General features: G+C 42.2%; 1 protein-coding gene across 2 annotated transcripts in view; it reads left to right on the top strand.

Annotated features, from left to right (window-relative positions):
• Window positions 1-21,191, top strand: part of TMEM132C (transmembrane protein 132C) — a 225,516-nt gene extending 204,325 nt beyond the window's left edge. Inside the window, exons 6-10 of one of the 2 annotated variants that reach the window (XM_084491633.1) lie at window positions 5,075-5,280; window positions 5,789-6,062; window positions 7,130-7,321; window positions 18,061-19,092; window positions 19,466-21,191. In XM_084491633.1, the coding sequence (XP_084347759.1) occupies window positions 5,075-5,280; window positions 5,789-6,062; window positions 7,130-7,321; window positions 18,061-19,092; window positions 19,466-19,489 (1,728 nt within the window). In that variant the 3' untranslated portion in view covers window positions 19,490-21,191. Of the gene's footprint in view, window positions 1-5,074; window positions 5,281-5,788; window positions 6,063-7,129; window positions 7,322-18,060 lie in introns of both variants that reach the window. The other variant, XM_084491632.1, reaches the window with a different exon arrangement.
• Window positions 21,192-26,717: the final 5,526 nt, after the last annotated feature.

The raw sequence follows: 26,717 nt of genomic DNA on the forward strand, positions 1-26,717 counted from the left end.
GGGGAAGATGGACAGAGAGTTGAAATGACTTTTCTGAGACCATAGAGGAAGACAAAAATTAGAATCTATATCAGCCAGGACTTCCTTGTACTTTCATTGAGAGTGTTGTGGAATAGGTAACATTCATTTGTACTATATTGTTTAGATGTGAATTGCTTTTAACCTCAGCCATCCTCCAACTGCTTTCAACTTCAGTTGAAAATTTGATCTAAGATTCTTCCTAGACTCTCCATCTCTGTTGAAGAGACATTGGCACCTGCAGGGAGAAGGGGAGTAATGCTGCTGAGTGTTGAGAGAGTCACCCACTGGCCATTCCAGTTTCCATGCAACTGAGACAGCAGCCAGACTTCTGTTCAACATCGGCAGCTCAAATATGGGAGCTGAATGCAATATGTCCTTGTGCTCTAAGCAGAAATGACTCTGTGATCAGGCAGTCAAGGCTGTACCTCCTGACACGTGGCCCTTGCTTGCCTCTTCAGTAGTTATTTTAGTGAGAAACACTTTCATGATGTTTCCTCTTCTGCAGTGAAGCTGATGCAATGGCACCAGAGAAAGCAAGAGCAGCAAATTTAGGGCAGGGTTCTGAGTCACTCTGCTGTATTATATACTACATTATGCACCTCTGCTGCATAGTGCTTTTAGGTTAGATCAAACAGCCTAGTGTGAACAAAGTCCATTTCTGTATTGCCATTCAAGTTGCCTTGTAAAAATACAGCATGCCGTTTGTATTGATAAAATGAAGGAATTTCTGCCACCTTCAGACTTTTAAATCTGTCTTAGGTGGTCTGAGGGAGAAGCCCAGACAAACAGGTGGGTCTTCTATTGTAGTATGTAGCACTGTTTTCAGCATCCAGAGACAGCATAACCCTCTTAGGGAGTCATAGAAATGTTTGTATTATGTTCTCTGAAGTTTCCTCTTGCAGTCTTACCATCAAATATTTTTACCAGAATATGAGAAGTGCTTAAACCTGACAGACAATACAAAGTGGGATGTGTATGTCAAGCTGAGAACAATTTAGCTCCTGTATCGTGGTCACAGAGGACACATATCTTTTTTATTAGTGTGAGGACATGAACATTTCCAGCAAACAACCTTCATTTGAATACAGTGGTATGGGGAAGGGGAGTGGGGATAAAAGGCAACAGATCATAGAATCATAGAATATCCTGAGTTGGAAGGGACCCTTAAGGATCATCAAGTCCAACTCTTGACACCGCACAGGTCTACCCAAAAGTTCAGACCATGTGACTAAGTGCACAGTCCAATCTCTTCTTAAATTCAGACAGGCTCGGTGCAGTGACCACTTCCCTGGGGAGCCTGTTCCAGTGTGCAACCACCCTCTCTGTGAAGAACCCTGTTGTCGACGGAAGGAAGACACAGACGCTCAATATGAGTGAACAGTGAACTTCCAACTTTAATGGATAGCTCAGTCGCCTTTTATCTAGTTCGAACATAATCAACTCATACATATTGCAAAAACTAAGCTCAGGATTGGCTAACACTTCCCGCTCTTTTCAGGTAGTTCCTCCCTCTTTTAGCTACCGTCCCGCCCTAGGGACTTTCCCCATGGCTCAAGGGCATCGTGTCCTTGAGCCTGATTGGCTCTCAGCCAGCTGCGTACGTGCCAGACTCATGTGAGTTGAGTACGGTACTTTACTAGCCCATTGCCTCCTAACTGCCCAACATCCACGTGTCCTATTTCACTTAACCATTCCTCCACAGAACCCCCTCCTGATGTCAAGCCTAAATTTCCCCTGCCTCAGCTTAACCCCATTCCCGCGGGTCCTGTCACTGGTGTTAATGGAGAAAAGGTCTCCTGCCTCTCGACACCCCCTTATGAGGAAGTTGTAGACTGTGATGAGGTCTCCCCTCAGCCTCCTCTTCTCCAGGCTGAACAGGCCCAGTGACCTCAGCCGTTCTTCGTACGTCTTCCCCTCCAGGCCTTTCACCATCTTCGTAGCCCTCCTCTGGACACTTTCCAACAGTTTCATGTCCTTTTTATACTGTGGTGCCCAGAACTGCACACAGTACTCGAGGTGAGGCCGCACCAGCGCAGAGTAGAGCGGGACAATCACCTCCCTTGACCTACTAGCGATGCCGTGCTTGATGCACCCCAGGACACGGTTGGCCCTCCTGGCTGCCAGGGCACACTGCTGGCTCATATTCAACTTGCTGTCTACCACGACCCCCGGATCCCTCTCTTCTAGGCTGCTCTCCAGCGTCTCATCGCCCAGTCTGTACGTGCAGCCAGGGTTTCCCCGTCCCAGGTGCAGGACCCGGCACTTGCTCTTATTGAACTTCATGCGGTTGGTGATCGCCCAGCTCTCCAACCTATCCAGATCCCTCTGCAAGGCCTTTCCACCCTCATTCGAGTCCACAACTCCTCCAAGTTTGGTGTCATCAGCAAACTTGCTCAAAATACCTTCTATTCCTACATCCAGATCGTTTATAAAAATATTGAAAAGTACCGGCCCTAAAATGGAGCCTTGAGGGACCCCACTGGTGACCGCCCGCCAGCCTGACGCAGCCCCATTTACCATAACCCTTTGGGCCCTGCCTGTTAGCCAATTGCTCACCCATTGTATGATGTTTTTATTTAGCTGTATGGTGGACATTTTGTCCAGTAGGATCCTATGGGAAACCATGTCAAAAGCCTTGCTGAAGTCCAAAAAAATCACATCAGCTGGTTTCCCTTGGTCCACCATACGGGTGATCTTATCATAAAAGGAAATCAGGTTAGTTAGGCAGGACCTACCCTTCACAAACCCATGCTGGCTGGGACCAATGACTGCTTTGTCCCCCACGTGCGCCTCAATAAGTCCGAGAACCATCTTCTCCATGATTTTACCAGGCACTGACGTGAGACTGACAGGCCTGTAATTGCTAGGGTCTTCTTTCTGACCCTTCTTGAAAATCGGCACAACATTTGCCAGCTTCCAGTCTACCGGGACCTCTCCCAATTCCCAGGATCATTGAAAAATAATTGAGAGAGGTTCCGCGATGACGTCCGCCAGCTCTTTCAGCACCCGGGGATGAATCCCATCCAGACCCATGGACTTGTAGGGATCCAGGTGGAGTAGCAAATCCCGCACACGTTCAGGGTCGGTTGGGAGTTTGTCATCCCCACCGTCCCGGTCCTCCAGCTCAGGGCACCCTGGGTCCCGAAGCCCATCATCGGCATTGAAGACAGAGGCAAAGAAGGCATTAAGCGTCTCTGCTTTGCCTATGTCATTGTCTGTGAGGAGACTTTCCCTATCAAGGAGCGGCCCTATGTATTCTTTAGTTCTCCTTTTTCCATTCACATATCTAAAAAAAACCCTTTTTATTTTCTCTCACAGACACAGCCAGCTTCAACTCTAGGTGTGCTTTGGCCACACGAACTTTCTCCCTACAAACACGAACAGCATCCCTGTATTCTTTCCATGACACCTGGCCCTCCTTCCAGTAGCGAAACACTCTCTGTTTCCACCTAATCTCCATTAGAATGTTCCTGGTCAGCCACGCCGGCCTCCTGCCCTGCCTGCCTGACTTGCGATATTTAGGAATTGCCTGATCTTGTGCTTCTAGGAGGAATCGCTTAAAGAATGACCAGCACTGGTGGACATCGAGGCCTTCAAGAGCAGTTTCCCAGGGGACCTTGCTGACTAGTTCCCTGAGCAGCCTGAAGTCCGCTTTCCCCATATCTAGGGATGAGGTTTTGGTGGCACTTTTCCTTCTGTCACCGTAAATTTTGAACTCAACCACTTCATGGTCGCTATGACCAAGGCGGCCACCAATCACAACATCTCCCACCAGACCCTCTCTGTTTTCTAGCAACAAGTCTAGGAGGGCACCTTTCCTAGTTGGCTCCGTTAGCACCTGCACCAAGAAGTTATCATCTAGGTGCTTCATGAACCTCCTGGACTTGCTCGTGTCAGCCGTGTGGCACTCCCAGTTAACGTCCGGCAAGTTGAAGTCCCCCATAAGGACAAGGGGAGTTAATCTCGAGGCCTCTCTTAGTTCTGTAAAGATGATGTTATAAATGTATGTTCAGGTGGGGAGACACATTGCCACCACTTATGATACTCATTATGGGTGATGAAATACAATTCTGATGGATGGGAGCAAGAACGGGAGTTGAAGAGATTTGCTGGGTTTACTGTTAATATCTGCAGACATACCAGCTCATTTAGTAATGTAACAGCTCCCATTGCTACCCAGTTAATATATGATTAATGTGCCACAGGATTTCCCCAGACATTTATGACACCTTTAGGAATAGATATGACAATGACTTTATTACATGGAGTCACTTCATACTATTTGCATCCCTCTTAAAGATTTATAAATTTGGGAGTGATTTTATCACTGGTACTCAGTAAGGTAACAAATGAGAAAACTCAATGGTCTGTAAATTACAATATTGATTAAAGAAGCAATTACTGATATAACTCTTACATGACTATGATAATGCTTGTTTATATTTCAGGACAATATTTACATGTTAATGATAAATCTAATGCAGTGTTTAGAAATACTTTACAGCTTTAGCCAAAATGAAAACTTTTATAAACAGATAAAGTTTATTGTGGAGGGGAGGAGTAGGATTCTGTTGTTCCTCAATGGCAAAATCCGTTACAGAGCCAGCTTTGTGTTGAAGACTGAAAGCAGTCTCACCTCCTGCTGAAGGTCAAAACTCATTTGGTAGAGTTTTGGTTTGCTGCTTACCTCCACTGAGACCTGTTATGGTTTGTTGGGTTCCTCTTGGCCAAGCTGTGAAGGAACTGTGCTCATTATAAACTCCACAGCACTGTGATCAGCTAGTGGCTCACTGCAAAGGAAACAGACAATCAAACACCAGTTTCGTAACTGATATCCAGTTTTTAGACATCTCCAGCACAATTGCGCCTCCTGGATCAATGAAGGATTTGCATGTTCAGCTGCTCCCATTGTAAAAAGCTGTCATTTTCATGCATTAAGAGATGGGAGTGTTTTTTGTTTCTTTCGGGGGTTTGAGATGCCAGGGTTACACTTCAAACCTGTTTTGTCTCAGCAAATACCATCTCTTTTTTCTCTCTTTCCCCCTCACCTTAGGTTTCTGACAGATGTGACTATGTTTATGTCAATGGTAAAGAAATGAAAGGCAAGGTGAACGCACTCGTGAATTTCACCTACCAGTATCTGAGTGCTCCTCTGCAAATCACAGTCTGGGTTCCACGCCTACCTCTTCAGATCGACATTTCAGACACAGAACTGAGCCAAATAAAAGGCTGGCGAATCCCCATTGTTTCCAACAAAAGGTGGGTTTGAGATGCTCAATTTCTTAAGTGTTTTTGTGAAATAATAGAGTGGATTTTAACTCGCAGAGAGAACAGCTTCAGCACCTGCAACCACATTGCAGTTTCCTTGCAGTTGTTTCCTTGAGGAACAGCAGCTCTGGAATCCTCAGCTCTGCACTGGCCATCTGCAGATACATGTATAATAAAGGTTTTAAAGTCGGGGGGGGGTTCTGTTTGTGTGAGTGTGTCTGTCATGTGCAACAGGGAACAATGTAGTGCAACAGTAACTGTTGTTGTTCAGACATTGCAGCTTAGATGAAGAGGTGGTACAGTCCAATTCTATGGTCCTTCATCATACTAAGTAGCCATGAATCAACAGAGGTCCTAAGACAACAGAAGGGAGGTCTTAATAACTTAAGGTAGTGCTCTCTATTAGCACTTTAATGTTAGTTTTCACTAGTGTTCTTGAAAATGTGTTTTGTTTTGTTTTGTTTTGTTTTGTTTAACACTTTATTTTTTATTGAAAAAGACTCACCAGAGACAGTGATGATGAGGATGAAGATGAACGGAAAGGAAGAGGATGCACTCTCCAGTACCAGCATGCCATGGTGCGAGTCCTGACACAGTTTGTAGCTGAGGATTCCAGCCCTTGGGGTCAGCTGAGCTACCTGCTGGGCTCCAACTGGCAGTTTGACATTACAGACCTGGTGGTGGATTTTATGAAACTGGAGGAACCTCACATTGCCAAGCTGCAGGAAGGCAGGATTTTGATCGGACGGGAAGTAGGAATGACAACGATGCAGGTACTGTGCTCTGGACTGCTGCATTCTGCCACTCCCATAGAGAATCTATGCACTGGCATAAAATCTAGTACAGTGTTCTGCTATCTTGAAACTGGATAAATTTCCATTACATTCCTGTGACCTTTTAGAGTGTCACACACAGCATTAACCCAGGGACATTCATCCAAGCTAGTGCTGGTTGAGACATGCAGCATGGTCAGAAGTGGGATACCATACAGCCTTCAGAGACTTTTAAGAAAGGCGGCAACTGCAGGCTCAGTGAGAAGTTAGAGCTCTCGTTCCTTATGGATGCAGGCTGCCACCAATCATCTGATAGGCACCATTTTGACTTTATGACACAGAAATCTTTAGATAATGCTGATTTGCTTTTGACGTATTTAAGCATTAACTCAGGAAACAAAAATACAACCTGGTTAATAACCCTTAAAGACTGACAGTGGATGTTGATGACACCATTTCCCAGTTCTGCCCCAGCTGCACAAAATCTCAATAAAGCTAGTCTATCCAATATGATATGGATATATCATATATGGAGATACGGAGAAGAAACTTAGTGCATGAACTAGCTGCCCTAAGACCCCATAAGGACTGAAATATGGCTGTCAGTTTCATTAACAGGAAACACTTCCTACTGCCTTGATGTTCCATTAGGAACGGCAAAGATAGAGAAATGAGAATTTTCAAGCAAAGAAGTGAAGGGCAAATCCTAAATGTCTCTAACCTCCCTTTTAAATGTTTGAGAGGTAAGTCTGATGAGCTCATCCATATTGGGACCCAGAGTAACAGAAGACAGTTTTGAATCAACTCTTTTAGTGAAGTGATTCAAATAACACAACAGAGGCAGCATACATGTAGTTCTAAGTACTGGCTGCAGTGTTCTCAGCCATACACTCTGTATTGAAAGTTTTTTTCCCACCCTTCACATGAAATCAGACCGTCTTTGCAGTGTGCTTGTCTGCTACTCATATGCATAAGATTTTGGGGACAAGAAGGAATGATGGCCTTAAGAAATGTTATTTTAAATTATCAGCATTTTTCTAAATTGATTCTTTCGTGTTTCTCAAAAGGTTTTGTCTCCTCTGTCTGACTCCATCCTGGCAGAGAAGACAGTGACTGTTCTAGATGACAAAGTGACCATAACAGACCTTGGAGTCCAACTGGTGGCAGGGCTTTCACTCTTTCTTCAGCTAAGCGCAGCAAGTAATCAGGCTATTGTGGCTACAACCATTGCTCAAGAACTACTTCATACTCCTAAGCAGGTAGTGTACACTCCAGTTTTTACTGTTGTTTCTTTTTGGTATGGGACAATGTTTTATCAAAGTGAATTATAGATGACTTAATTATGTATTTCAGTAACAAGTTTAAGACATGTCTATGGTGATTGCTGTTCTCTAGAGTTACTCTAGAATTTTCTTCTAAGTTCTTCTATTTTCTTCTAATTTTCTTCCCTTCAAATATGGACTTAATCCACAGTAAAAATTCTGGCTATACTACAGTTTGTATTATTTACATTTTTAGTACCCTTTCTTTAAATGATGCCACATCTGTTATTTTTGCAACACAGTCTCTGGACAGAGATTTCTGTTAGCTCTATAAGCGTGCTCATGTTTTCCATGCCGGAGAGCTCGGAGCTCTGTGTTTCACAACAATTTAATATTTTGAAGAGCTATAAAATAGAGGAAGAAGAAAGCCAAATACATTTCTTTTACCTCCTGGAGTCACAGCAGACTGCCAGGCTTCCCTGTCCTTTTGTTTTTCAGGTGGATTTTGGGGAGTTCATCATTCAGTTCATTAGGGTGTCATTATGCTGATCCTACTTAATTTAAGCCAGCAAATTTCCATCTCTGTAAAAGGAGGCTTTCAAGCAGCGTGTTTTAGGTCACAACCCTTATGGAAAAGAGGACTGGGGAACAACAGCAGATCGAGACAAACAGTCGTTTGGGAACAGATTAAAAACAAGGATCAGTAGCAGCGGAACAACCTGTATGTTCATTGCTCTCATTGTTCATTTCAGTCAGTTGATTTGAAGAGTGGGACTGGGGACCATGGGGACCATGCAATTAACACTGTCCACAGCTACTCCTCTCACAGAAACTGTATTTTATCTCACAGAGATAGGGAGAGATTTCAAGTCAAGTTTTATGGCCCATTTTCATGATTATTGCTACCTAACTTTCTGGAACATAAAAATAAGTTAGATTGTTTTATAACTTAGTGACCAGAAAATGTCCAAACTAGAAGGACATGCTGCCCACCTGTTCAATTTACTGCATCCTGTAAACATAAGAAACTTATGTAATTAACCCATTTATACTCTTTCTCCAGGGCTTAGAAACCACTTCTCACATATTGTCTTCAGACAAAGATGGTAAAAACGAAAGCTAAAGCACGCCTCACCCAATTGTATTATGTAGACAGAACAACATTTCTCCTGCAGCATCATTGGAAGCATCATGGCTCTGAGTGCAGATAAAAGAGCTTGTGAATCTGGAAAGGTTGCACAGATACGTCATCAGCTACTCAGATTTATATCTAATTTGTTCTGAGTATGCAAACATATTTATCAAAAACAGTTTATGACGTGTTAAGACACAACATTTCAGTAGTGTTCAACATGACGTCTACTGCCTGAGCCTACAGAGAGCACTACTGGATTGTGCTTATTAAAGATACTGACTGTAAAGCAGGAGGCAAAAGAAAATCAATCACCTTTTTCTCAGTAAAAGAAAATTAAAATCTCTTAGTCACTTGCCCTTAGAATTAATGCAAATGCAGTAATGCTTATGACTAAATTTAACAAGAAGTAATTAATGAATTTAGAGTATGCCAGCTGAGATCCTTAGGGAACTGGAATTTCAGAAGGTGAGTGCTGAGTGCTTTCTGAAAATCAAGCCCTTTTGAAAGAAGTTTTTTTCAGAGGTGCAACCCAGAACTAAGCATGCACTTGAATATTGCAAGGACTTCATTATTTATGTGTGTCAATTCCTTTCACAGAGGTTTACAAAATAACCCAAATAACTCATGTAAACCTTACAGATGAAGCTGAAAAACAAAATAACAGTAAAGACAGCTGAAGGTTTAATTTTTCTCAGGAATTATTGTAAGTATCAACATTGTTATATGGAAAAAAATAATTCTTATTTGAATATTTTCAAATAAGTAGGCCAAGGCAGCCAAAGCGTGAGTCCTGAAAAGTTGGTAGTTTTTCCAAATATTTAGCAATCCAAAGAGGACAAGTCAAAGTTTTTTTTTATTTTGGATGACTAAAGTTAGATATATCTATCTATATTTTGGCAACTCATAACCTGAGGTCACCTTGAGTGATGCTGAGCCCATGCCTCCTTTCCTTGAGGTCAGGGGGTCATCTTTGGTGCTAAAAGTGGATCGATTATTTAGGTGCCTAAAAATAAATGCAGGTTAAACAACTTCTAAATATCAAAGCTGAAATATCTTCTGAAAATTTGGAAACATTCTATGTTTAGTGGCCATCTGCTCAGGTAGGAAAGCTGTTCCATTTACCTTGCAGACCATTGGTAAAATAAACATTACCATCTTAAAGCTTTATTCCAAATGTAAATAAAATAAAATCTTAAGTGTTTAGGTCATTTCTGATCTGAATGAGCTTCAAGGTCTCTTACATTTCAACTGGCTCTACAGAGCTAACTCACAGTCATATCATAGTTTTTTCGTCACTGTAGGATATACAGACCACTGTATACTGTGGTCTGATGGACCAAAATGGGAGGAGAAAAACTAAAATTAAAAGGAAAGCCTTTAATAAATAGCTGTGTGTATTAATGTATGTCTCAGTGCTACTGGAAAATTCAAGCCATTTTCTTAAGGAAAAAAAAAAGCGATGTTAGCACTTGCTAAAGGCCAAGTTCTTCTCCTTCATATGTGTAGTTCCTGTTGACACCAGTGACAAGACCCAACCCTGTGAGGTCAGCTATAACCTCAGGGAGCATCCTCCGAAATGTCAGCTGTCCTCTGACAGAAGGCGAAGATACTCAGCACCACCTGAATGAGTACGACAAGCTGGAGTTACTTACACCTTTCTGCCCCTTGGATTGACACAATACTATCCTGGTTTAGCTTATGTCCTTCATGCAAACTAGTTCTGGGAGTTCACTGACATCTCACAGTTTTGAGATACATATCAATATTACATATTGAGAGTATTTTTATGGTATGGTTTCATTACCCCATTCTAATAATATAAATTACTCTTAAATTAGATTTCTATCTTCTTTAAACAGAGCAATGTAATGGCACATGAATATGACAAAGGAAATAGACAGCATGGGAAAGAGAAAGGATGTGTAGTTAGATAAGAATCTGAATTCTTCCCTTGCAAATACAAGCAAATTCCCACTGGAAAGGAATCTCACATTAGCAGATTGGACAAAAAGGAAAAAAAGAAATACACAGTAGGGGAATGCATTTTTTGAATTAAGATCTGAGTGTTGGCTGCCTTTCATTTTCACATCATAACAATCAAGTCCAATTTTTACTGCACAAGCCACAGGCTTAAAAATAAATGCATATGTAATTCTTTGATATTTCATGTGATAAAATAGCCCGGGAAACCCATTTCAGCATTCAAGTCCCCAGATAAAACAATCAGAGCTGGCGTAATAGAGGCAGCTGAGAACAGTGTTCCTTTTCGTTTTTTAGGGAGGAATGTTTTCTACAGAGCAATTCTGCTCTCTCTTTCTTTCCTTTGGTGTCCTGCCTCACTTCAAGACTACTGCAGCTAACTGCAGCAATTTAGGGCTTATTCACAACTACTTTTATTTGTCCTTTGGTGAATAAAGACCATTAAAAGGATTCTTAATTCTGGGCATTAAATGAAATGAAACATACTGATCAGTCCTCTCATACATATTTCTAAGCAGCAGAATTCTCTCAAATGCAATCAGTCCTACACATTTTACTCACCTAATTATTGCTTGATGTATACAGGGTATCATGCCCTGGTATCAAGCTGATCCCAGCTTTTTTTGAGCAAGTACTGAAGGACACTTTATAATCACAATCTTTCATAGTAAAAGGTTTCTAGTGATGCTGACTGTGATGCCACAGATGGGCTTAGTGGAACATAGTAAGATAAGCAGTCTTTCAAGTGTTTTATAAGGCTTTAGAGGGCAAAATAATCATCACTATGGCTCCCAGATTTTCATAGGCAACCTGTGCAAGTCCCGGCACTGCAGGACTCACTAGATTTCTGACTAATATGCTTTGCTCTGATCTTCCAAACCAGCTCTGCTTCCCGCATTCAGGTTGCCTTTTGGAGTGTGAGCCTGATTGTTTTTACTAGGTGGAACAGACACAGACAGCAAACAGTGGTGTTTGTGGTCAGCTCTCACAGGGGAGTTTGAAGCATTCCAGATCAAGCAGAACAGAGCTCCTTGGGGATTGCTGGTTTCCATTAGTGTCACGTTACTTATTTATCCTGGAAATTTCCCCCTAGTTTTATCCTCCTAAATATAACATGGATGATAAAAGATAACAATATTAATAGAAAGCAAAATGCAAGCTTATCCAAGAAGACTTATCAAGTGGCATCTTTGGACTGATGAACAGCAATGTAATTCAGGGCCAGAAAAGGTGTTGAAGGTGCAGTGGATCATGAAAAACAGGTAAACTTATGCTTATGTGGTCTGTAGCTATAACTAGAGTTGAGAAGGTAAACAGCGAAAGCACAAGGGAAAATGTAGAAAAAATGTATCCTGATAAAAGTTTTTTTTTTTTATGTGCTTAGGGAAATCATGGTATTTGGTAATCAACAGTGGTGGTGGAAAGCAGTTTCTTCATCTCTTCCAGATTGGATTGTTCTGTCATTAATGTGATCTAATGTACAGTATCTGCCTCACTTCACATCATCACAGTCACCATATAAATCATTCTGTTCTCTAAGAGACACTGACACTAATGTGTGGTTGTGGTTCATTGTTCATAGAGTGCAATTGAGTATTCGTGTGTACGCATAAGTGAAAGAGAGGGGAAAAGTAGAGGAAAGAAAAGAGAGAGAATCCCTCAAACTATTTGTTTATGCTTAATAATTAATGAACACAAGCATTTGTCACTTCATTGTTGAGGGCATCAGACTGGGGGCAGCAGCTTAGTCGGTAAGAAGGCTCCAATCCATCTTCGTTTGCTGATAGTAATTGGAGGACCCTGTCAGAGATTCGGAGGGGATTTATTGATGTGGTATGTAGGATTTGCAGAAACAAATCTTTGAAGGACATGGTACTAAATCATTTTTTTTTCTGTCTTTTTTTCTTTTCAGCTTTTCAGAATTTATAATCATTTGGGAAATTTACTTACTTCCCCTGTCTTCAGTTCGCCTTCAACGATGTGAATGAGAGGAGCTATCTTTTGCCAAGTGGAATATTTGAGCTGATGCAATGTATTTTGGCAGGATTTGAGATTCTGTCCCTCTTCCTCCTTCCCCCTCCCCTTTTAATTAACATAGCATAAACATGACAGTGTTGTCTTGTGTTGTGTTGTGCTGTGTTATGTTGTGTTGTGTTGGAAAGAAATTGGTTCTTCCTAACAAAAAAAGGTCTCTTGGAGATAAAAATAATTCAGTGCTGGCTGAAAATAAAAGCTGGGATATTGTACACCCCTGTTATCTATAGTAAATCACATGTGTGTCTGCAAATCTCAGCTAACTGGTGTTTTGTTCTTTTCTACCTCTGCTTCATAAAACCAAGTGTGCAGGTTAATGAAGGAATAGTGGACAGAATAAAAGTTGTTTTAAAGTTGACTGCAAATTTGTCAAATTCTAGCAATTTGGATGAAATTTTCCATGCTGGCTACCTCTTAATCTGAAAGGTACTTGAAGACTGGAAAAATAGAAAGGAGTCAAGACAGGAGAACCAACCAGGGGTGTTGATAACTTGAAGAGAACAGCAAAGAAGAATATATTGCTTCTTGTACATCTTCCTCCCTAGTGTGGACAGAGACTTCAGATCCCACAGAGCTTCACTTCTATCACCAGTAGAACCAATAAAACCTACTTGCACAGTAAGGTCATAACCAAATGTGGAGCTCTGCAACACTAGGTATGCTATTTGGCTGTAAAGGAATACACAAAGGATTTAGCAATGTGAATAATCCCCATTTAGAGACAGGAAATAATGGAAGTCCACAGCTGAGCAGAGAGGAGGACTCTTCACTCATTTCCTCATTCTGCTCTCTCTCTCAAAAAAAAAAAAAAAAAAAAAAAAGTACAACTGATAGGCAATGCCAATCCTATTGCAACATATAGTTGTAATGACGCTGGTGTTTTTGTCTTACGTAGGTTGATGAAAAATACATGTATCTTAGTTACCTCTGTCATAGTACATAAGGCTGCCCTCCATCTCTAGGGAGAAGGAAAGCAACAGGGATTTGAATTACTAGGGGAGATACATCTTTTTCTCTCTACACATATCCATAGGGGAAAAAAAATCCTTTATTTTCCCATGGATGGGTTTGTTCTGCTATGGATTTCTACGATGTAAATATCAGCTGTGCCTTGGCTGTTCAGCCATTGCTCAGTTGTTTCTCTAATGGAAGATCAGCTGTTTTAATTTCCTAATGCATTTCACCCTTTCCAGCTCTTGAGCTACTCTGGCTCCATTTCAGCTCTTTGAATCAACAAGAACTTTGCCTGCTTCCTTGTTGTGCCACAACTTATTTTCCTTCTTCCAATCCCTCAGGAACTTGCTGATAGCACTTTGGAAATCAAATATTCAGTATAGTCCAGCCTTCTGCACAGCTAAATGCCCCTTGCTGTTTCCAATGAAAAGCTTTAAATTTAACTAAAAGGGTTGTGATTCCTTTTGTCTATAGCCATAGCATAAAAAATTGCAACCAATTTGCTAAAATTGCCAAAATTTGCTAAGGAGTTGGCAGGGCTGATAGATAGGGCTTTAAACTAGAGTCAGAGGGGGAAGGGCATAAAACCAGGCATGCCAGTGATGAGCTAAGGGATGGTGCCCTGGAATCAGAGGGACTGTGTGCTAGTGAGGTCCTTCAGTCAGCTCCACAAGGTGCTGCATGTAGGGAGGTGCGTTTGAAGTGCTTCTACGCAAACGCACGCAGTATGAGGAATAAAATGGATGAGCTAGAAGTCTTGGCCCAGTCCCACACCTACGACATCATCGACATAAGTGAAACCTGGTGACATGAGTCCTGTGGCTGGTGTGCTGCATTAGATGGTTACAGGCTCTTCAGGGGGGACAGGCAGAGTAGGCGAGGTGGCGAGGTGGCAATGTATGTGAAGCATGGGCTGGACTGTGTGGAATTTCAAGTTGGCGATGGCAAAGCTGAGAGCCTCTGGGTAAGGATTAAGGGACAAACAGATAAAGGGGATGTCATTGTGGGAGTCTATTACAGACGACTAGGTCAGGACAACAATACCGACGAATTACTCTTTGCAGAACTATGAGATGCCTCGAGATCAACTCCCTTTGTCCTTATGGGGGATTTCAACTTGCCAGACGTCAACTGGGATCACCACACGGCTGACATGAGCAAGTCCAGGAGGTCTGTAAAGCACCAAGATGATAACTTCTTGGTGCAGGTGCTAAGGGAGCCAACTAGGAAAGGTGCCCTCCTAGATCTGTTGCTGGAGAACAGAGAGGGTCTTGTAGGAGACGTGGCAATTGGCAGCTGTCTCAGTCATAGTGACCATGAAGTGGTTGAGTTTAGAATTTATGGCAATGGAAGGAAAACTGCCACCAAAACTTCAGCCCTGGATATGGGGAAAGCAGACTTCAGGCTGCTCAGGGAACTAGTCAACAAGGTCAACCTGGAAAACTGCTTTTGAAGGCATTGGTGTCCATCAGTGCTTTAAGCACTGCCTCCCAAAAGCACAAGATCAGGTGATTTCAAAATATTGGAAGTCAGGCAAGTGGGGCAGGAGGCCGGCCTGGCTGACCAGGGCTCTTCTACTGGAGCTTAGGCAAATAAAGAAAGTGTATGGCTGTTGGAAGACAGGTTAGGTGATGAGGAAGGAATATAGGGATGCTGTTTGTGTTTCTAGGGAGAAAATTTGTGTGGCCAAAGCCCAACTAGAGTTGAAGTTGGCCATGTCTGTGAGAGACAATAAAATAGTTTTTTTTAGATATGTGAAGAGAAAAAAGTAGACCAAAGAAAACATAGGTCTGCTACTTGATGGGGAAGGTCTCCTCACAGGCAATGACATAGGCAAGGCAGAGACATTTAATGCCTTCTTCGCCTCTGTCTTCAGCACTGATGATGGGCTTCAGGACCCAGGGTGCTCTGAGCGGGAGGACCATGATGGTGGGAATGACAAACTCCCAACTGACCCTGAACACGTGCGGGATTTGCTGCTCCGCCTGGATCCGTACAAGTCCATGGGTCCAGATGGGATTCATCCCAGAGTGCTTGAAGAGCTGGCTGATGTCATCATGGGACCTCTCTCAATTATTTTTCGATGACCTTGGGAATCTGGAGAGGTCCCAGTAGGCTGGAAGCTGGCAAATGTTGTGCCAATTTTCAAGAAGGGTAAGAAAGAAGACCCTAGCAATTACAAGCCTGTTGGTTTCACGTCAGTGCCTGGTAAAATTATGGAGAAGTTGATTCTTGAAGTTATTGAAGCGCACCTGGGGGACAATGTGGTCATTGTCCCCCCAGCCCAAACCAACATGGGTTCATGAGGGGTAGGTCCTGCCTAACAAATTTGATTTCCTTTTATGACAAGATCACCCATCTAGTCGATCAAGGGAAACCAGCTGATGTGATCTTTTTGGACTTCAGCAAAGCTTTTGACACGGTTTCCCATAGGATCCTACTGGACAAAATGTCCAGCATACAACTTAACATAAACATCATCCAATGGGTGAGCAATTGGCTGATGAGTAGAGCCCAAAGGGTTGTGGTAAATGGGGCCACATCTGGCTGGTGGATGGTCACTAGTGGGGTCTGGGGTCCCTCAAGGCTCCATTTTAGAGCCAGTCCTCTTCAATGTTTTTATAAATGATTTGGATGTAGGACTAGAAGGTGTTCTGAGCAAATTTGCTGACGACACCAAACTTGGAGGAGTTGTGGACTCAGATGAGGGTGGAAAGGCCTTGCAGAGAGACCTGGACAGATTGGAGGGCTAGGCAATCACCAACTGCATTAAGTTTAACTAGAGCAAGTGCCGGGTCCTGCACCTGGGATGGGGCAACCCTGGCTTTAAATACAGACTGGGCGATGAGATGCTGGAGAGCAGCCCAGCAGAGAGGGATCTAGGGGTTGTGGTTGATAGCAAGTGAATATGAGCCAGCAGCATGCCCTGGCAGCCAGGAGGGCCAACCATATCCTGAGGTACATTAAGCACAGCATCGCTAGTCGGTCGAGAGAGGTGATTGCCCCGCTCTACTCTGTGCTGGTGCTGCCTCACCTCAAGTACTGTGTGCAGTTGAGCACCACAGTACAAAAAGGACATTAAACTGTTGGAGAGCGTTCAGAGGAGGGTGACAAAGATGCTGAAGGGCCTAGAGGGGAAGATGTATGAGGAGTGACTGAGGTCACTAGGCGTGTTCAACCTGGAGAAGAGGAGGCTGAGGAGGGACCTCATCATGGTCTACAACTTCCTCACAAGGGGGAGTGGAGAGGCAGGTGACCTATTCTCTGTAAACAACAGTGATAGGACCCGCGGGAACGGGGTTAAGCTGAGGCAGGGAAGTCTAGGGTTGACATCAGGAAGAGGTTCTTCACCGAGAGGGTGGTTGCACACTGGAACAGGCTCCCCAGTGAAGTAGTCACTGCACCAAGCCTGTTCGAATTTAAGAAGAGATTGGACTGTGCACTTAGTAGCGTGGTCTAAACTTTTGGATAGACCTTTGTGGTGCCAGGAGTTGGACTTGAATATCCTTATGGGTCCCTTCCAACTCAGGATATTCTATGTTTCTATGATTCTATTGGAAACCATATTGGGTTGTAAATTTGTACTATGACTGGATGTTAACAGGGTGGCAATGTTTTTCCCTGATGGTGATTTTCAGCCCAGTTTTTCTGATGTACCCAAGTGTAAAGTTATTAGGGCCATCTGTGGTTTAAGACTGGTGAAGAAAACTTTTCTGTGTGAAGTTGCACTCCAGCAATCTGCCTGCATGTCTTCTAGCTAAACAGGCAAGACATAGAGGAAATGCAAAAAATAAAGAAATCTCCTGCAAAGAACGCTACTGAGATGTGGAGAAGTAAATATCTGTATCATCTGGATGGGATTCAAATGGCAAAGAGATGACCTCTAGCTTTGTATGTGCTTCTAATGATGATTTCTAACAGTGCTACCTGCAGAGAACAAAGACAGTCCAATTAAATCGAAGCCTTTTGTGCTGTTATCATAGAGCTCATACCAGAATCCCCATCCTCCTCTCCTTGAAACAGAAATGCGATGGAGTTTTCAATTATTTCAAGGATAAAGTGTGTTTTATTTAAAACAAATCTTTCTCCTGCAAAATAGCAATTGTTCCATGAGTCTTTTTCTTTCAGGTGAATCTTTTTCTCTAACCACTTCCAAAACAGTCTGGTAGCTCTTTATCCTTGCTAAGATTTTTATGCATTGTTTAATTTGACAGCTCCCTATGACACCTGAGCATGGGCAACATGAGGAAATTAAGTGTTCTGTCAAGTGCCTCTAGTAATTTTTCTGTTTTGTCTCTCACAGGTTTTGTATGACTGGAATGTCTTGCTTTCTTTATAATCATGTAAATTGTAGCTTGTTAATGAATACTTTGTTATTTCGGACATCTCATATCAATTATTTCATATGTTCTTTTGCAAAATATTTGCAGGAAGGGTAGCAGTGGAATGTTAGTGAAAAATGTGACCTATTTTCTGCCCCATCAGCTGAAGCTTGGTTTGCTTTAAATGCAGTCCAGAGACATTGTCTCCCATTTCCTCCAGCTGCTGTTCAGAGCTGAGCGATCAATAAGCTGCAGTGGCTTTAGCTGTTCTATTTAAGATCCTGTCTTTAACCATACCCCTCTTCTTTCAGGAAGCTGTGGTAAGCACCTGGATTCAGTTCAGTGACAGCTCTGTTACTCCACTGGACATTTATGATCCTAAGGACTTCTCTCTTTCTGCCATGTCATTAGATGAAGCTGTTGTCTCAATCCACCAGAACGCTGCCTTGAAATGGCCAGTTGTAGCAGCGGAAGGTGAAGGTCAGGGCACATTAATCAAGGTAGACATGATGATTTCTGAAGCCTGCCAAAAGTCCAAGAGGAAAAGTATCCTGGCTGTGGGAAACGGCAACGTCAAAGTTAAGTTTGGCCAGAATGATGCAGACTCTGACCCAGGTGGAGATTACGATGCTGATGAGATTGAAAACCATGCTAGTGACCGGCGGCACAAAGTGTCCGATCAGGAGCGGTATGGCCAGGATGGACGATATTATGGTAGCTCTTCAGCAGAGCGAGAGGAAAGTGCCATCAGGAAAGTCAGCACCACAGCAAAATCTGTAATAAAAAATAAAGTGATGAAAAACAACAGACTGGATGGTGGCAAACTCTCAGATGACAGCCAGCTGCAGAACATCCCCATAGATTTCACCAACTTCCCTGCTCAAGTAGACCTCCCAAAAGGCAGTGCAGGCATGGAGGAAAACGATTTGGTGCAGGCACCCAGAGGCCTTAGCGATTTGGAGATCGGGATGTATGCTCTGCTAGGGGTCTTCTGCCTGGCAATTCTAGTCTTCCTAATAAACTGTGCGACATTTGCACTTAAGTACCGCCACAAGCAGGTTCTGGTGGAAGGACAGGCCACCATGACCCATTCCCATGACTGGGTCTGGCTAGGAAATGAAGCAGAACTGCTGGAGAACACAGCAGATGCATCATCTCAGCAGGATGAGCACACAACCATTATTGACCGAGGGACAGGTTGCGAGGAGAGCAACCAGCTCCTCAATGGCAGTGCTCAGAAGAACATTCAGAGCCAGGTTCACAGGCATGCTGACTCAGGGGGCAAGCTTGTAAAGGAACAGAAATCCGAACCTTTACATTCGCCAACATCTAAACGGAAGCGGGTAAAATTCACAACATTCACTACCATCCCACCTGACGATGGTTGTCCTACTGTCAATTCAATCCTAAGTAGCAATGATGATGACATTAAATGGGTGTGCCAGGATATGGACCTGGGGGACTCCAAAGAGATAAGAAATTACATGGAGAAGTTCAAAGACAAAGTGTAGCTCCTGGCTGTTTTTTGGGGGGTTTAACCACACCTTGATGCCTTCAGTTCTACAATATATATTGGGAGAGAATAGGGAAAGGGGAAGGAGTCACCAGGAGAAATGATGAGGCAGTTTTTGTAATCAGGGAAAGAAATTTGCCAAATTGTCCATGGTTATTTTTTTTTTCATTTAAGTTTTTCACTTTCTTTTGTTTTTCCAACAGCTATTCTGCTATTCACGGATTTAAGAAGTGAAACATAAATAGCAGAAAGGAACAAGGAAACGGTATGACCAATATAATGAACTGGGCAAGGTGAGGTTGTGAAAATGTATTTTATGTCTCATAGAAACAATAATGATACTAATGTTTCAAAGTACCAAAACTATTCAGGAAAAAAAAAAAAAAAAAGAGAGAGAGAAAGAATATAAGAGCATGAAAAGAATAAGCAAGAGACAAACAATGACTTGTTTGTGTTACTAATAGAACATCCCAATTTTGGACACATGACCAGTACGGAGACTTTTTAGACTGGTATTCAGGCTGGTTCTTTCTATTCCTTCATTTGAAGTGAAGATGTGTCTTTGGTATTGAATATGAAGGAGAAAGAAATTACCAGGTATTTTTATTTTTACTTTTCTGATTGTCTTGTAAGTTGAAACAGTATCATTTTCCCTTTCATAATATTCTTCTAAATATTTTAAAATCAGGAAAAAATTCAACCCAGTAAGTTCACAGTGGACCAATAATATTATATTTCTAAGTTAGCTATAAAAAATCTGCTGTCATTTAAAGAATTCAGAGGACAAAATATCGACTAATAATCTCCATGTGGCATCTCTTCTGAAAGCAAAAGCCTCACTTGTTTCATCCTAGCTAAAAATATGTTCTCTTTGGAAGGAGCGTTCTTTTTACTTTCAGGTTTGGATTGTTTGTTTCATTGTTTGTTTTAAATTTCCACAACCAAAGTTCTTGTGTTTCACCAAGGGAAGAAAGTGCTGGTTTATGTTAGTATGTTGAAGTAATAACCAATGGGAGTGCCCCCTGATGCATTTTAAGTGTACCTGGAATGAACACCATGCAGGTCAAATATGTACAGTCTGGATTTTTATTTTTTTTTCCAAGTCCATGAATTCATGGTTTCATTGTATAGTCTCTGTTTATTCCAATGTCACCAGCTCTCACCAAACTCTGAAGCTAGAAGAATGGACTTTAGGGCACAGATTGTCCTCAGACTTGCATTTCCTTGTGCTGGGAGAGCTGGCCTCTGGACAGACTGTTGGGAGAGGGGAAATGTTACTGAAGGAAGATCAAGAAATAACTGCAATTTTTATTTTATTTTATGTTATTTTATTGACAGTAGACCACCTAAGACTGAACATTTTAGACTAGATTGTATAGCTATTGTTTTTTATTAAAAAAAAAGAAAAAAAAAAAAAGAAAACCATAATACAAACCCAGCAATGAATCTAAAGAAAATACAAAATAGAACCATAAATTCATTGTGTAAACTGGCAGAACTACATTGACTCAGTGCCAGTTTGCACCAATGGAAGATGCAGATCAAAATCTATACATTGAGGAAACCACTGACAAAATAAAACCTTCTGTAACTCCAAGGAAGATGGTATGTCCAACTATCCAACCTTTTGGAAAGCCGTGTTATTTCTTGATTGTTAGCCAGAAGCATTTGCATAGTCCTGTCTTCATTCATGTATTTTATTATTATTATTATTATTATTTTAATTACTAAATTCAGTATTCTGTTGTTTTGTTGTTGTTGTTGTTGTTGTTTATTTCTTGGACAAAATCAATCCTGCCACACAGTAATATAGATGGACATTTTAACAAAATAAGCCTAGTATGTATTGTAGACTGAAAGAATGTAATATTTATTTATACATGTTATACAAACTGTAATTAAAATGCTTTACATGGCTTGACAAATTAACCTCTCTTTTCTGAGGGGAGAGGGCTGTTTTTGTCATTTCTGTGTTGGAGTACTGCATCCACTGTCTAACAGCTGAAAAAAAAAAATTTAAGGCACTGAAATTAGAGAGGAGAATAGAGATGTATGAAAGTTCTTCACTGCTCTGACCCTTCCTTTGTGAACCGCTTCCCCTTCCCACCCAACATGTGATGATGATGATGGATGGCAGGAGAAGACAGAAGTCAGGCACAGTTCATGGCAGTGTCAGTATTAATCTTGCTCAACTTCACGCCTACCATCAACATGAGCAACTCCAGGACTCTAACGTCTGATGTGTGCAACTTTCATGCAGCCCAGTCATAATTAATTATGTTGCTTCTCTGATTGATACAGTAGGTTCAGATGAAAGCAAGTTTCACTGAATCACAAGTGACATATACAAAGCACCCCATATCCCAATGGACCCCAAACTACTTCATAAGCTAAACACAGCGATGCATCAGCCACACCTCAGGGACATTTACAGTGCAGAGCTGCAAAATACAACAGGAGAGGAACAAGAAAGATACATGGAACAAAAATAATACACCATGGTAGTACAGACACACACAGCGCAATTGTTCAAAATGCATTTTTAAGGCTGTTAATGTGCTGAGCAGCTCTTGTTACAGCATGCCTGAAGGATGGCATCTCCAATAACCGAGCACTCCTGAGCACTTTCTGGGATACAGATACAGCGCTGATGGGGAGGAAGGGAATTGGTTGCTAATTCTTTATTTCTAGTCCATACACCCTTTCTTTGCTTTTGGCAGCTGAGATTTTATAGGATCAGAAGAGGAAAAAATATCTCTATCCAACATAACAAACAATTGGCTACTGAGAAAAAAAACCTTATGAGGTGAATTTATTGTTCTCTGCATGTTAGTGATGACGTGCATGTTTGTTTGCTTGTTTTATCTTGTTATCTCATTGTATTGACTAGGAAAAGTGTTTCACAGTGAATGAATACATTATTCCTAATTCACTTCCTCTCCAAAACCTCAAGCATTTTTTTTCAAGAACTAGAAACACATCTTTATTGAAATTAAGGGGAGGGGAAAATCAGTTTCCCATGGGAAACTATTTTGCAATTCCTTTTCAAAACAGTGACGTAAACTTTTGTCGAAAGACTCATTCCTGTATTAATGCAGCTCACATTGGACTCAACACTCCCAAAGAGAGAACAGAGCTCTTCTATTATGAGTAGGAAAGTTATGGCTTATTTATTACTTCAACTTAGATAATCACCATTGTTTCCTTCTTGTTTATTGACTGTGTGTATAGCTTTCTGTTTGCTTTTCATATTTATACTTAGGCAGTTTGTTTGAAATAACTCCCCTTCAGAAAAAAAAAAAAAATATATATATATATATATATTTAATATAGAGTGATGGTCATTGTGTCATTGACCAATACACAAATGATGCCTTGTTGGGAGCTGAATTTCACTGATGAGTAGCCATGTGTCAATTCTGAGTGACAATATTCTGTCATGATACATTAGAAAATGTGGTCTCCACAGAATCCTTCTGCAGCAGGTGGTTTCAGGGCTTGCACACATGGAGCCCACTGAGTGCAGCCTGTAACACCACATTGGATGTTGGCCGTTCACAAACACATCCGGCATTTTACATGCATTGCATATTGCCATGGATATTTGTTGCATTTCTGACTTACTCTTTATCTTTTCTGTGCCATAATAATCACTTTGTAAACAGTGACAATCACATGTAACTGCCCACATGAGCACATGCAAGGCCAGGAGGAGAGGCTTAAGCAGGAGTTTTGTTGGGCTGCTGGACTCAGGGCAGGCAGTGCAGCCACTTTCCCAAAGTTGACTGAAATGGAAAAACATTACTGAAGAACTTGAAATGTTTTTCTCTGGTGTTTTTTTTTTTTTTTTTTTTTTCAACACATGCCTGTTATTGATGTCTTTTAGTTCCTGAGTTATCAACTAATGGACTTCAGCTAACCCCCATGTTGGCAACACAATGGGGTTTAAGGCTGTAAAAGGAAGACACGTGGCAAAGGAAGACAGCCTGTCATAATATCACATCTTACTATAACGAAAAAGAAGAACCCCTGCTCCAGGTTCTGTACTACGTATGCAGTAACAATTGAAATATGGAAAATATGTTCAGACAGGGCATGATGTGTTTAACAGAAGGGCCATGCGATATGAGGCTTGTGATGGTTGAGAGGGGGAAGCACTCAGGAAGTCCCAAGATACCACTTCAAATCTTTTCTTAGTCACAACTACAGCATTTCTCTCTAGATCTACACCTGCTGTAAATCTCTTTGTCTCCACTGAAGCCATCTGGTACAGACGTGTTAACTGACACCAGCCAGGAGTCTGGACTTTTGATTTAATGTATATGAGAGGTCCTTGACTATTTAGGAAAAGAGTTTTAAAGACATTTTGCCATATGATATAACTGACTTGGTGTGTTTTGCAGCACAAGGGGTTTGTTTTCCCCTATCATGAAAGTGGAAAGATGTGAAGCTAATGGCAGTGCTCTAGAGGCTTGGGCAATGACTGCTTCTCCTGGCAAAGCCTGCTCTCTTTGGCAGCAGCAGAAATTTCTTCACGTGTCTTGATATTTCCTTTACTACCACCACCCAGCCTGGATGCTGTTTCAAAAGAAACAGAGAAAACATCTTCTGCTTGCAGCAGCCTGCTGCCTATGTCTAGATGGGTTGAGCTGCAGCAGTGGTGATGAAGGGCTTGGGGTGCTGATGGTTTATTCTCTCCCACAAGTGTTAAACTTCAAAGGAAAAAGTACTTTTGTATCTGAGTGGTGGTGACTTTGAGAAGGGCTGGTTCGCTGTGCTCTTCGTAGGTCTGAAGCCCAGAGGAACCCTAGGGGAGGCCATTGATTTTGACTCCTGTAACTTGTGGCTGAACAGAAGCATGTCTTCAAAATCACTCAATCTTTACAAGGAACAGGGAAGATGGGCTATATTTCAAGAGACAATGGAAAGGAGGAAAGGATTAAAACAAAACAAAACAAAAACAAACAACAACAAAAAAAAACTTATACCTACCAAGACATTTATTTTTTTCTGAAGTTACATACAAAACATGGTGCTTCAGAGCCAGAAAATAAATAAATAAATAAATTTCAATTTGTCTTCCACTGACCAAAAATACCCTCAAAGTCCAACTCTGACTGAGCCCCCATAAATGATCATCTCAGCAGGGAGGAAACCACCAGGCTGTGAAATATCATTTATTTAAGAAATTCACATTGGGTCAAATGCCAGGATTTACATTTCTTAAGCTTTGTTGTGCTACAGTTACAAAGACACTGGGATCAGGCACAGAGAGCCTCTCTGAACATCACTCCTGGCAATGTGCCTTCCTTGCCAGATGAGGGAATCTATAAGTGCCAAGGGTGCATGGCTGCAAAGATAACATGCTGCAAGGTACATTTTCCTGTCAAGGAGCCAAGGTGGAAATTCATTAATAATACTTTGCACTTAGAGGAGAGCCTTTCATCAGAGAAGCTCAGTGACTTACAATTGTTGGGAAAGGGTGAAGGTGTGAGCAGGCTGAAGGAGGCCTATTTTTTTTCAAATGAGACAACACCCAGTGAACACATTCCCATTTTCAGGGTGCAGGAGCTCAGCTGCATCTGTACAAGGTCTAGACTTGTGTGCCCCGTGAAGGTAATTAGTGAAATCACCTGATGCAGGCAGTAACAAGGAGCCTAGCCTGGGGGGAGAGGAAAGCATGTGGGTTGGTGCAGCTGAAGAGAGATCACAGTGTGAAAGCTTCAGTAGATGGGATAGAGTGAGCTGGTCTGCCAGGGAGATTTCACCTCGGTGAGAAAGTGAGTCCCACTTTTTTTTTTTTTTTTTTTTTTGGGGGGGGGGGGGGCGGGGCGGGGCTTTCTGTTGTTGTTTTAATTACTGGGTGCTTTGGGGGAAAGGAGGACTCATCCTGCTTGCTTAGGTGCCCCATGTTTGGGAACAAATGAGAGGAGCGGTGTTGCTTGCCCCTTGGCAAGGGGAGCTGCTAAGGGAGTAGGATGCAATCTGCTGTGTGTCTGGGGTGTTTCAGGGCACAGAGGATTGTGTATTTGTTTGGAAACCAGCAAACCTTGAAATCCCATACACCTTTAGGAAGAAGAAAAAGGCTGAGATTGTCTCTGTGCTGCCAGCGCAGCTGTCCAAAGAGTTCTTGGCTCAGAAACCCAGTAGTGTATGTTTGTGCTGCCCAGGCCAGCTTTCCCCAAGCTCACCCCTGGAGGTGAGACAAGTTGTAGAGTGCTGCCTGAAGGTACAAAGTGTGCAGGGATGCCAGCGGAGAATTTTGTTCAGAGATTGAACCTGGCGTAGCTTTTGTGTCCCTGTTACCTGCTAGAGGGAGCCCTTGGAGTGACCTATCTCAGTCTTGCATGTGGATTTGTTTTTAAAAGGATTTTCCAAAAGAGAGCCCAGGTGATAGCTGGTTGTCTAACACGTGGATGCTCAGGTGACTCCGACTTCGGGATGGACTGAGGGCTAATTCAAGTGTGAGCTAGTGCCAGGCAACATACCTTCACTGGAAATCCTGCAACTCTTGCACTGTCAGTGTATCCCAGCTTGCCAAGCTGTTGCTTCATAGCTTTAACCTTCTAAATGTTAAGTGCTTCTCGGTGCTTTCCTGAAAAGCTAAACCAAAGTGAGATGTGTTCTAAAGATTATTTATCACTGTAAGAAGTTTGTCTGCAAGACTGCCATATAAGCTATAATACCACTGGGTATTATAGTCTGTATTTAAAGCAAATACTTGAGTTTGAACAGAAGATGAGGGCTTCTGTGAGGTGTGTCTGTAGACATTTTTCTGATGTGTGTGCATGAAAACACCCTAGCAGCTAGGCTGGCAATAGGACGGTGACACCCAATGCTTGTGCACATCTATCATCTATCTATGCACGCTTTCTTCTTGCCCAGGAAGGAAAGTAGCCAGCACAGTGGGAGGACTGCTCTGTTTTGAAATACTCCTAAACTGGATTTAAAAATAAGCTGTCAGCAAAGATGCTGTAGCAGACACTGATTATGATGCAAATTACTAAACAGCTCTCCCTCTTGATTATTGATTTCGGTCAAGCTCAGCCCTATTCGTTTTATGCTTATGCTAGGGAGGGATTAAAGCTCTTTGTATGACATGTCCGGTTAAAGCCAGCATCTTGGACACAATGTGTTGGTGCTCAGCTGAGCCATGTGAAGTTGCACAGTTATCCCATGCTAATCATTCCCTTGGCTGCAGGAGGGGCTGCCTTGTGCACTCTTGGGCATGTCCCAGGCAGTGGTGTATCTTTCCAGAGGTGCACTAGCACATCTAGAGATTGTAGGTAACTATTTTTTTTCTTCAGCACTGTGGTAGTCTGGTTGTTTCTGTCTACAAATGCAAGCTAGGAGGGAAATCTTACTGAAGGCTGTTGTTGTTTCACCACTATGTCACGCTTGGTATAGTGGAGGAAGCACATGGCAGAGAAATGCCTGTCTACCACTGGCCACATC

This window comes from Aythya ferina (assembly GCF_964211825.1).
Source record: "Aythya ferina genome assembly, chromosome: 17".
Classification (NCBI taxonomy): Eukaryota; Metazoa; Chordata; class Aves; order Anseriformes; family Anatidae; genus Aythya; species Aythya ferina.